Here is an 11,666-nt window from a genome sequence, read left to right on the forward strand (position 1 = left end):
GGGTGACGGAGCTGGGGGGGGGCCGACGGAGCCGGGGGGGGCCGACGGAGCTGGGGGGGGGGGCGACGGAGTCGGGCCGATGGAGCCGGGGGGGGCGACGGGGCCGGGGGGGGGGCGACGTAGCCGGGGGGGGGGCGACGTAGCCGGGGGGGGGGGGGGGCGATGGCGCGAGCAGAGGGAGCCGACACTTTCTCACACATCATACACTGACTCACACCATGCACTGACTCACCTACACATCATGCACTGACTCACTCATCATGCGCTTACTCACTCACACATCATACACTCGCACAACCACTGACCCATTCACTCATCATACACAGGTTCACTCATCGTGTGCTGGCTCACTCGCACATCATACACTCACACACTACCGCTGCCTCGCTCACACATCATATACTGACTCACTCATCATGCACTGGCTAACACATCGTGCGCCGACTCACACATCACTCACTCAAGCTACTACTGATTCACTCATCATACGCTGACTCGCACATCATACACTCACTCACACTGCTGCTATGGCCGCAGGTTTTGTCGTATGTGTTATGTATATCGTTTATTGTTAAACTTAAAATCACAGTTCCTATGATTACTGTTGTTACATTGTTTTTATAAGTTTATTTTGGTGATTCGAAAACATGGTTAATCTAAATTGTCTTATGGTTGTTGTTGGCTTGCACCACATTGTGATTTTTGCACAGCGTTTTAATACGGTTTTTTTTGGTGTGGAATATTTGCTGGTTTATTCCAGGATGTTTCTGTTGCGCATCGTCGCTTTGGGATGTTCTGTGTTCAAATTTTGTTTGTTGCGGTTGCACCCGACTTAAGAGCCGCATGGCTCACAGGGCTATACCTAATAAATGAAACTTGAACTTGACACTTGATTGGAGAAAACGAACCACCGCCGGGCTCGCTGCCAAACATTATCATTGGCTGCTGACATTTGGGCTATGACCATTTAAAACCCTTATAAACAGTTTCCCTTGGAAGCTAACCCTCCCTTTGCCTGAAAACGACCGCTTGCGTTGCGATCGAAACGTCGTAGTTTTCTGTTATTTTTTATTATTTTCTTTGAAACTACGTGACTACTGAAAGACCCAAGAATATGAATTCCTGCAGTCACTTAAGCTTAAGTCAAGATTTATTCTTATTCGTTTGATTTGCTTTGTGGTAGCCTGCTACCAGGATATAGCTCCTCTGCTTGGGGGTGGAAGGTGTCAGCTCGTGTAGAAATAAAAGCTGACATCCCTAACAGCCAGACCTCTGAGTGGTCTAACACCAGCTCGACGCAATACACCCAAAACATCAGCCCTCCGTGGATAGGCAATGTGACAGATGGGTAGCCAGCATCATGCCCAACCACCTTTGTCTTCCCAGTGGCAATGTTTACACGTACCAGGAACTCATTTGTGACCAAGTTGACCTAGGGGAGGCCCAGGACCAGTTCAAATAATCGTCACTGGTGTTAGCCGTGAGCAGGAATCAAACCCGGCCGTCGTTACACCACCACTCCCCCAAAAAAGTCTACTCATACCTCCACATCCACAAATTTCCTGTGGTAGCCTCGTTCTCCCTCAGTCTGAATCCTCCTGCTTCACGCGGACTTCATCCACCTGGAGGTCAGGTCCTGGAGTTGAATCTTCATCTTCACATTTGACCTTCACTTCTTTATATTCCACCTTCACCTCTTCACATTCCACCTTCACCTCTTCACATTCCACCTTCACTTCACATTTCACCTTCAATTCTTTATGTTTCACCTTCACTGCTAGCGACGTTGCAAAGTTGGGGTTGTCTTCTGGTCCTTGTTCCATGCGAGATGGGCTCAATGCAGCACTCTTTTTACGTCCACGTCTCGATTTCACCGTCGACTCATTGTGGATCTTTTCATGCCTCGTTCGGCCTTCTGACCGTGCAAATGGCTTCCCACACACAGTGCACTTGAAGGGCTTTTCGCCAGAGTGTGTTTTCAGGTGTCTTTGAAGATGTGCTGGCACCCCAAATGCTTTCTCACACACAGTGCACTTGAAGGGCTTCTTGCCGGAGTGTATTTTCTGATGATGTTTAAGACTTGGTAGAAGCCCAAATGACTTCCCACACACAGTGCATTTGAATGGCTTCTTGCCAGAATGTGTTTTCTCATGAATACGAAGACATTGTAACCATGCAAATGTCTTCTCACACACAGTGCACTTGAATGGCCTCTCGCCAGAGTGTGTTCTCTCGTGAATTTGACAATCTCGTGAAAGTGAAAATGCCTTCCCACACACAGTGCACTTGTAGGGCTTCTCACCTGTGTGTCTTCTCTGATGAATGTTAAGAGATCCTGACTGTGTAAATGTCTTCCCACACACCATGCACTTGAAGGGCTTCTCTTTCGTGCGTGTTCTCTGGTGTTTCTTCAATTTGCCCATCTCATTCGTGCTGTATGGACACTGGAAGCATCGGTGCCTTGTAATTCCAGCCCCAAGTCTCACTGCTCCATGTGAACGATTCTGCAGATATATACATGCATATTACACAGCACATACAAGCAGCCCTCGCTTAGCACAACCCCGTAGAGTACCAATTCCCTGTCGCGCTTTATTTCTGGATATTTTTTTCTTTAAAATGAAGAAAAATCGACAAAGTGCTTACTCGCAAGTTAGAACACGCAGCAGCAGCGCTGGTCTTGGAAACATTACTGTCCCCATCATCCGCTCAGCCAACGAGAGCAACGCACGTCTCTGAGCAAACCAGACCCCACGTCCACAATTACATTGAAGACATTTTTTTTTATTTACTTAACCAGGTTGAGAACTCGCGAGACCAGGATAAGAGTCTCAGGGCTCCACCTAAAAGAAACCTCTGCACAGAAAGTTATACCTCTGATTAGCACGGTTGGCTACGCATGGTGCAAAAGAAGTTGAACATACCAGATTACGAAGTTCTTGGAGCTCTTCTCCAAGAAAACAACATATTGAAAATGCAGCAGCAGCTCCTCCAACCTTGTCTCTCACCACTGCCTTGCAGTATAGTAAAACGCACTCATGAGTACAGTACATAAAGTGATATTTTCATACATTTTTATTTACGAAATGTTTATCAATTATTATGAACACTGTTACCGATACCCCAATGAAGCCCTCATATATTGCTCGTAGGTAAGTAATTCCAGGAATGCATCCCCATGTAGTATACAATGCGGTATGATTACCCCTTTTAGGGCTGATACAATTGGTACTCACTTCGAGGAAAGCATCTTAAGGAGCACGAAGGCGAGCTCTGCTTGTATAAGGGCACCCATGCTGACTGGAAGGTACCGCTCAATCTACTTCCTCTCCCAATGCCAGGGCAGGTTTTGCCCATGTGCCGTTCAGCAGGCTGAACCCACTGCTGTGCTGTCATCAATCACAGCAAACTCGGTTCACCACTCTGGTCAAATGTAGCAGCCACTCTGATTAGTAAGACAGAGTCGTGAGACATAGTTAAGTCTGTCTTGAAAAAGCATCTCCTGAAATGAGCCTTTTCCCTCCGCCTACTTATGGCCATTTACCCTGGTTGAGCGATTGGGCTCGTGAGAGTGTATGCATTGGTGAGAGTGAGGATGGGTGAGAATGTGGGTTAGTGAGTGGATAAATGAGTTGATGCGTGAGTGGCCTACGATCCATCCTGGTTTTAACCCAGCTGGATTGTGTGCAGAGCTCACAAATCCTCAAAAAATCAGGAAACAAGTCCCATTGGTGAGCAGATCTGACAGGCAAGGTTGCGTTTGGCTGGGTCATGTAGCCCGCATGCCCAAACAGCTTTTGTTTGACCGGACTGATGGGGAGAAACGGCTGTGGCATGGGCTAGAGAAGAGATTGACTCTTGTGGTACACGAGTCAATAGAGCTGAGTGGACTTGCCAGTGACTGATAACAGTGGTGTCAAAATCAACCCCTGTGGAGGAGGCTCATAAAGCCTGTTACTGGGCAGTTAGAGGCAGTCGCCTTTAAACAACAGCTGAGGGCAGAGGAGGGACGCAATAACGAGCAGAGCCACAGGCAGATAAAGTACAGCAAGTTGTCACAGTAGGGGGCACAGGTGGTGCATCTATCTGTCAGTCATCTCAGTCATTCAACCTATGGCGCCCGGATCTGTCCCATGGCCTCCTGCCAGCGAGCGTTACACTTCACCTGGCCTTAAAGTGCACATGACGTGGCACAAGTGCCTTAGTGACATCACCTCCACTAAGTGGTGAATTGCAGTTGTTGTTGAGCGAGTGGGTGAGTGGGCAGGTGAGCAAGTGGGTGAGAGTATTGGTGGTAAATGAGTAGATGAGTTGGTGAGTGTGTGGGTGAGCGAGTGGGTGCAGAGCTGAGTGAGCGAGTAGTTAATTGAGTGAGCAAGCGGGTGAGTTGGTGAGCAGGTGAGTAAGTGGGTGGGTAAATTAATCTTTACTCCCCCCCACCACCCCTAGTTCTGGCCGTTTACCCTGCATTTTCTATTTCCTGATTTTCATATACAGGGCACATTGGTGGTATCTATGGATGAAATGCCCAACTCTACAAACGTAAATTATAATTTTGATTACTATATATAAAGATCTTAATCTGGATGTACGTCTCAATAACCTCTCGGGTACTTCCCGACAAGGTAGAAAGCTGAAATTTGGTCTATAGGTGGCTTTTAGATTTTTCATTTTAAGGCCCTGAAATATCGATTTTAAGTCCGCCATGAACATGTTTGTGCGTGTTATTCAGAAATGGTTCAAATAAAAGATTGCAGGTTTTTTTTATTCGATAGAGCGTTAAACAAGTAAATTAAAGCGAACCATTGTTTCGATTTAAAGCTTTCGTGACTGCAAGGATTCATCTTCTTTGGTTCTTTCGGTAAAGTCACGTAGAATGAGAATAAAATAATAAATTGAAAAATAAAATAACACAATAATATTCACACGACGTTTCGGCCACAACACAAGCAGCCTTCATCAGGTGAAGGGACGAGACTGTCTGGAGGACAGCACTCCAGCGCTGTCGTGGAAATGTGATCAGTAAGACAGAGGGAAGAGTCAAAAATAATACAAATTTTGCTGGCTAAGGAAGTAGGGGAAATAGAAAAAGGAGGGGAAATGGTGGGACAGAGAGGAGGGGAAAAGGAGGCAGGGGAAAGATTATTTGAGTTTTGGAAGGGTTGAGGGACAAAGAGTACGTGACATTCAAGATTAGATAGAAACCAGGCAGAATAAGATGTGGGAGGAGAGGTCAGGGGAAAAGGAAAGGAGAAGAACATTTGGATGTCATCTCCGCAAAAATTATGGGGAAAGTTCAGCGAAGAAAGGAGAGTTGCAAGCGGACAGATAGAGAAAAAAAAGTAGGGGACTAAGAACAAATCCTTGGGGAACACCAACAGTGAAGGGGGCTGGGGCGGAAGTGGCATTATTGAATGAGATCGCAGAGATGCACACATAGATAGGACTTTAGCCAGGAAAGTGGTATGCCAGAGATACCAAGAGAAGAGAGGGTAGAGAAAAGAGTGATGGTCAACCGTGTCGAAAGCTGAGGACAGATCGAAGAGTATAGGAATAGAAGAGAGGCCAGCATGGGCAGAGTTAGCCAGGTGAATCTGAACTAAAATAAGAGCCGTTTCAGTTGAATGAGAGGGACAAAAACGAGATTGGAATTTGGGGTAGAGTTATAATATAAGATGAGAGTGTACCAGGCGTTTTAAGAGTTTGGAGAAATAGGGGAGAAGGGAAATGGGTCGGTAGTTGGCAGAGGAAGAGGTATAAAGAGAGGATTTTTTAAGGAGCGGTACAATAATGGCTGACTAATATATTGCAGGAAAGACACAAGCGGAGAGGGAGGAATTGAATAGGGACACTAGGTCGGGTAGAATTAAAGGATAGAGTTGGGGTAAAAGGGAAGCAGGGATGGGATCCAGGGGAGAGGAAGTCGAATGGGCTTTGGAGATAGAATTAAGTTCAGTCAGAAGTTGCAAGGAAAATGGTGAAAGCAGTCATTGTGGGGTTGATGTAGGGGAAGCGGCTGCTGAGGTGAGCTCAGGAAGGAGGATAGACGGGTATAACGAATAGATTAAATGTTGGTGGAGAATGGGTAAATTTGAGAGCTGAAGGGGTAAGGTAGGAATGTGTTGGGGTAAGAATAGTGAATAGTTGTTGGGGGTGGTGAGCAAGGTTAAAGATGAGAGCCAGGAAGTAGTGTAGTTTGGCAAGTTCCAGGGCACGTTGGAATTGGGAAAGGAGGGAGTGGTAGGGGGAAATGTTCTGAAGTGAAGGAGTAGATTTCGAAAGCCTTTCAGCTTTACGTAGGTGTCGATGCTCTGAATGATAGGATTGAGTGAGCCAATGTTATGGAGGCTTAGATGAGGGGGTGCAGAGATGGAAGGGAGTTAGGTTGAGAGAAAATGAAAGATAATTAGAGAGTATGGAGGAAGCTAAGTCAGCGTTCAAGGATGAGAAGTTGGAAATAGGAAGGAGAAAGGAAATATGAGCAGTTTTTGAACTAATTTGAAGGCAGCGGAGGTTGCAACGCAGAATTGGATGAGCCATCATGGGACTGTGGATAGGGGGGATGGTAGAGAAATAGAGGGGGAGGTCATCGGAGGATGGGAGAGGGACCGTAGTGATAGAGGCTTTGTAAGTGGAAATGAAGATGTCAAGTGTTGCAAGAGGTGTGAGTAGGGGTGGGAATGGAAGAAGATCGAGGTCAAATGAGTTAGTGAGGGGAAGAAGGGTAGAGGCAATGGGTGGGTGCTAACCTGGAGATTAAAATCTACAAGAAAAATTAGAGTGGGTGAATGGAAGGACTGAGGAGAGGAGGCCGTCGAGATGGTTGAAGGAATTGGAAGTATCAGGTGGACGGTAGCTTATAAGGAAAGTGATGGGGTTGGGGGAAGAAAAGGATGTGAGTTGGAATTCAAATGAAGGGAAGTGAATCGTTGAAGGGATGGGGGAAGCAGGAATCCAAGAAGGGAAAAAAAAGACCAGCTGACTGGCGAGTATGGATAAAAGAAGATTATGAAGAAGACAGAGCAGCAGGAGTGGCAGCATTACGTGGTGAGACCCAAGTTTCACTGAGAGTGAAGTTATCAAGATGGAGGGACAGAAAACTATCAAGGTTTGAAGCAGATTTATTACAAATGGAACGTGCATTCCAGAGCCCTAGTTTAAATTGATAGTACGGAGTGGAGCAGCGGATGGTGGAGAATTGGAGAGGGGGGGGGGGGAGATTAGGAAGGGGTTGGATTGCATGAGATATGATGGAATGGAGCAGGTAGCTTAAGTATATTTAGCGGTGGACCGAGGGCGGCTAAGTGGCAAATATAATAGCCCGGTGACCGCTGCCCAGCGAAGGCAAAGCAGCGATTTGGTGATTGTGTAGGGGTGCTATGGGGAATAAACACATGGCACGGGAAGGTGTGGTTCACCCACACCTTGGTGGCTACAACAACGTCCGCTAAGGCTCCAGTGGGTATAAAGTGCGGGGAGCCAGAGAGCTCGGGGCAGAGTGTGGGGCCCGAGGCTGAAGCAACCAGTGAAGAAAGAAGGCCAGCTAGGTGAGACCCTGGAACTCCTGTGACCGCTGCCCTTTTCAGGGCCGGCACAGCAAGCCGGTGGTGCGGCCCCAGAGCCCCAGAGTCCTTCCAAGGGCCGGTCTGGTCGGCGGGGTGCCGAGATCTGTGCCTAACCAGGGCCGGATCTGATAGCCTCCCTTAGAGCCCTACCAGGAGGAACTGGGAGTCTAGAGCTTAGGCTAGAGAGCCTGGGGTGTGTTCCTGAGTTATACGGGTGGAGGGGCCGCTACCCCTTCTAGTGTAACCCTTGTTAAGGTTTAAATAAATAGTGCTGCTTCTATTCTGCCGTGTCTGTGTCCTGGAACCCACTACAATTGCACAACCACATGAAGGGGCAGGCTGGAGCAATTGCCAGCAAACTGCCAAGGAGGAAGCCTGAGCAGCAGCCGACTGGTACTCACCAGCGACCACCGATGGTGGAACACAGGCGACAGACACACCGGCGAAGTCTGCGGGGGCGCAACAGTCAACAAACCATTAAACTGCGCATTGTGCAGCCCCCCTCCCCCCCCCCCCCCCAGCAGACTATCACCAGCGAGAACCAATGGTGGGGCTTGGCCACACATCGGTGATGTCTCCGGAGAGACAAAGACGGCCGGACACAGCAGTGAGCACTCCACGGTCACACGCGTAAGGCAGCCCCCCCCCTGCAAGGCACTCACCAGCGAGGCGGCGAGAATGGCGTACTGCGAGCGCACGCCCTTCCCGCAAGCACTGGCTGGGGTGGAGTCGGCAACACGGCACTAACTCACGGAAGAGCCTGCGAGAGCCGGGTCATCATCCCGGGATGGAGTAGGGGAGGCACGGAGCGCCAGCTGGGAGTCACAGGAGGGGCAAGTGCGCCTCGCGGCGTTGGGCCCGTAAGGCGATGGAAAAGCGCGGGCGACTTGGGGGCCATCCATAAATGACGTCACGCGATTTTGGACGATTTTGGACCCCGTCCCCCCCGTCGTCACACGGCGTCACAAAAAGTTAGACCCGCCCCTCAAATATGACGTCACAAAGCTCTGCCCCCCCCTTCCCCCGCAAAAAAATATATAAGACATGCTTCAAATCGCTTTAAACTATTGTCATTGTAGTGCGTATTTAATGTGGTGCTGCACTCTTGATGTTGTAGCAGAAAACATTTATTAAAAAAGTTTATTTATTAAGTAGAACGTGTTGTCTATATTTATTTACCGAAAAAAACAATGAGTAATTTATGCAGTCACGAAAGCTTTAATTATTTATTAACACACTTCTACGGGGAAGTTACCTTTACAATTCTGTACTAAACTAATTGCGCCCCCTTACATTTTCCTGGCCCTCCCCCCTCTTCTGCTTCTTTGGCCCCTCCCCCCACCTCTACTACTTATTTCAAGCCTCTGTTCATCACTCCGGCCCTGTCCGTCTTTCCTCTTCTTACCTCTTGGTGTCCCTGTATATGTATTTATGCTATCTTACACCTCGTATTTGTTCACTCGGTCTATGCTGGTACGTCCAACCCAGAGGATGAACACGAAATTTAGCATTCTTCTGAAATTCGTGGTCCGCCAGGTGAGTGTCTAACTGTGTTGTTGGCCTGACTGGTTTTGCATCACGTAAATTTTTTCATAGGTTTGGGGAATTCTCGTCTCTCATCTTCTTGTTGTATTTGCCTCCGTGCAGTTTGGCGCTCTCTATGTGTTGCGTTGATGTCACCCTATGTGCTATTTGTTTTTTACACCTGATGAAGATCGCTTGTGTTGCGGTCGAAACGTCGTGATTGATTTATTTTATTTTAATTTTATTTCATACGTGACTTCACCGAAAAAAAAACAATGAGTAATTTATGCAGGCACGAAAGCTTTAATTCTTTATTGTGTTGGATGGTGATGATTTGAAGCTTTCGTGACTGCAGGGATCCATACTCTTTGGTTCTTTCGGTAAAGTCACGGAAGTAGACAATAAAATAAATCACGATGTTTCAGCAGCAGTTCCACTGCTGGATTATATTTTTTCCGCGTGAGGACAACCGCTTGTGTTGCGATCGAAACGTTGTGATTTATTTTATTTTATACCTACGTGACATTACCGAAAGAACCAAAGAGTATGTTGGACGTCGCTTCAAGCATTTGCGAACAGAGGTTTTAAACGAAAAAAATACGCATTTTATGATGTTTAAATCTGAATGATTCGAACACGGCGAAGGATAGAAGCTTCCCCTCCGAGAGTAATTTTTGGTCTTTCTAATAAAAAAAACCCAAGAGTGCATAGCAGTGGAGTGTACATTAGTGTATAGTGCACAGTCGTGTAATGAGTGCAGTCGTGTAATGTGTACAGTAGTGGTGTGTACAGTAGTGGTGTGTACAGTAGTGGTGTGTACAGTAATGTAGTATGTACAGTAGTGTAGTGTGTAAGTTAGTGTGTAGTGCAGTGTGTAGTGGTGTCGTGTGTACATTAGTGCAGTGTGTATAGTAGTAGCGTGTGTATAGTAGCGTTTGTATAGTAGTGGTGTGTACAGTAGTGGTGTGTGTATAGTAGTGGAGTGTACAGTAGTGGTGTGTGTGTATAGTAGTGGTGTGTACAGGAGTGGTGTGTGTAGTAGTGGTGTGTACAGTAGTGGTGTGTACAGTAGTGGTGTGTGTATAGTAGTGGAGTGTACAGTAGTGGTGTGTGTAGTAGTGGTGTGTACAGTAGTGGTGTGTACAGTGGTGGTGTGTGTGTATAGTAGTGGTGTGTACAGTAGTGGTGTGTGTATAGTAGTGGTGTGTACAGTAGTGGCGTGTGTGTAGTAGTGGTGTGTACAGTAGTGGTGTGTACAGTAGTGGTGTGTACAGCAGTGGTGTGTACAGTAGTGGTGTGTATAGTAGTGGTGTGTACAGTGGTGGTGTGTGTATAGTAGTGGTGTGTACAGTAGTGGTGTGTGTGTAGTAGTGGTGTGTACAGTAGTGGCGTGTGTGTAGTAGTGGTGTGTACAGTAGTGGTGTGTACAGTAGTGGTGTGTACAGTAGTGGTGTGTATAGTAGTGGTGTGTACAGTAGTGGTGTATGTATAGTAGTGGTGTGTGTACAGTAGTGGTGTGTGTATAGTAGTGGTGTGTGTACAGTAGTGGTGTGTGTATAGTAGTGGTGCGTACAGTAGTGGTGTGTACAGTAGTGGTGTGCAGTAGTGGTGTACAGTAGTGAGGTGTGTACAGTAGTGTACAGTAGCGGTGTGGGTACAGTAGCGGTGTGGGTACAGTAGCGGTGTGGGTACAGTAGCGGTGTGGGTACAGTAGCGGTGTGGGTACAGTAGCGGTGTGGGTACAGTAGCGGTGTGGGTACAGTAGCGGTGTGGGTACAGTAGCGGTGTGGGTACAGTAGCGGTGTGGGTACAGTAGCGGTGTGGGTACAGTAGCGGTGTGGGTACAGTAGCGGTGTGGGTACAGTAGCGGTGTGGGTACAGTAGCGGTGTGGGTACAGTAGCGGTGTGGGTACAGTAGCGGTGTGGGTACAGTAGCGGTGTGGGTACAGTAGCGGTGTGGGTACAGTAGCGGTGTGGGTACAGTAGCGGTGTGGGTACAGTAGCGGTGTGGGTACAGTAGCGGTGTGGGTACAGTAGCGGTGTGGGTACAGTAGCGGTGTGTGTACAGTAGTGTGTACAGTAGCGGTGTGCATACAGTAGCGGTGTGTACAGTAGTGTGTACAGTTGTGGTGTGTGTACAGTAGTGTAGAGTGTTTGATGGTTCGCTGCTGCTGCTGCCCGGTGCGTTGATATGGAATGCTCCTTGACGAGCTCAGCAAGGACAGCTCCTGGACGAGGACACTGAGACTCGGCGAGGTTAAAGTCTTCAGCCAGACGAAGAAACATTTTTAAACTTAGAAAATGAAAGCAAATAAAATAACGCGAAGGCAAAGCCCTGTATGGCTAGGCCACACGTGGACATCGATCCGTAACTGCTGCTCAATTGATATCCCCAGGAGAGAAAGGAGAAGCGAGGCTTTACCTGGGTAAACAACAAGCAAACATCACAACAACAGGAGCCACCAGCAGCAGCAACGCGGTGTCAACGTCTCACCTGGGCCTACAGCGAGCGGCGAACAAAGTGACTCGGGAGTCGTGACGTCACGCGGCGCCGAGAGGTGAAATGCATGACGTCAG

General features: G+C 47.8%; 1 protein-coding gene across 1 annotated transcript; it reads right to left on the bottom strand.

Annotated features, from left to right (window-relative positions):
- Window positions 1–548: 548 nt before the first annotated feature.
- Window positions 549–11,629, bottom strand: LOC116958513 (uncharacterized). Its single transcript, XM_032981155.2, has 4 exons — window positions 11,584–11,629; window positions 7,967–8,014; window positions 2,925–3,010; window positions 549–2,504 (listed from the first exon to the last, which is right to left on the bottom strand). The coding sequence occupies exon 4, from the start codon at window positions 2,421–2,423 to the stop codon at window positions 1,584–1,586; it is 840 nt and encodes a 279-aa protein (XP_032837046.2). The 5' UTR covers window positions 2,424–2,504; window positions 2,925–3,010; window positions 7,967–8,014; window positions 11,584–11,629; the 3' UTR covers window positions 549–1,583.
- Window positions 11,630–11,666: the final 37 nt, after the last annotated feature.

The sequence above is a fragment of the Petromyzon marinus genome, chromosome 79 (assembly GCF_048934315.1).
Source record: "Petromyzon marinus isolate PM22_M1 ecotype Great Lakes invasive population chromosome 79, UKy_Petmar_22M1.pri1.0, whole genome shotgun sequence".
NCBI classification, from domain to species: Eukaryota; Metazoa; Chordata; class Hyperoartia; order Petromyzontiformes; family Petromyzontidae; genus Petromyzon; species Petromyzon marinus.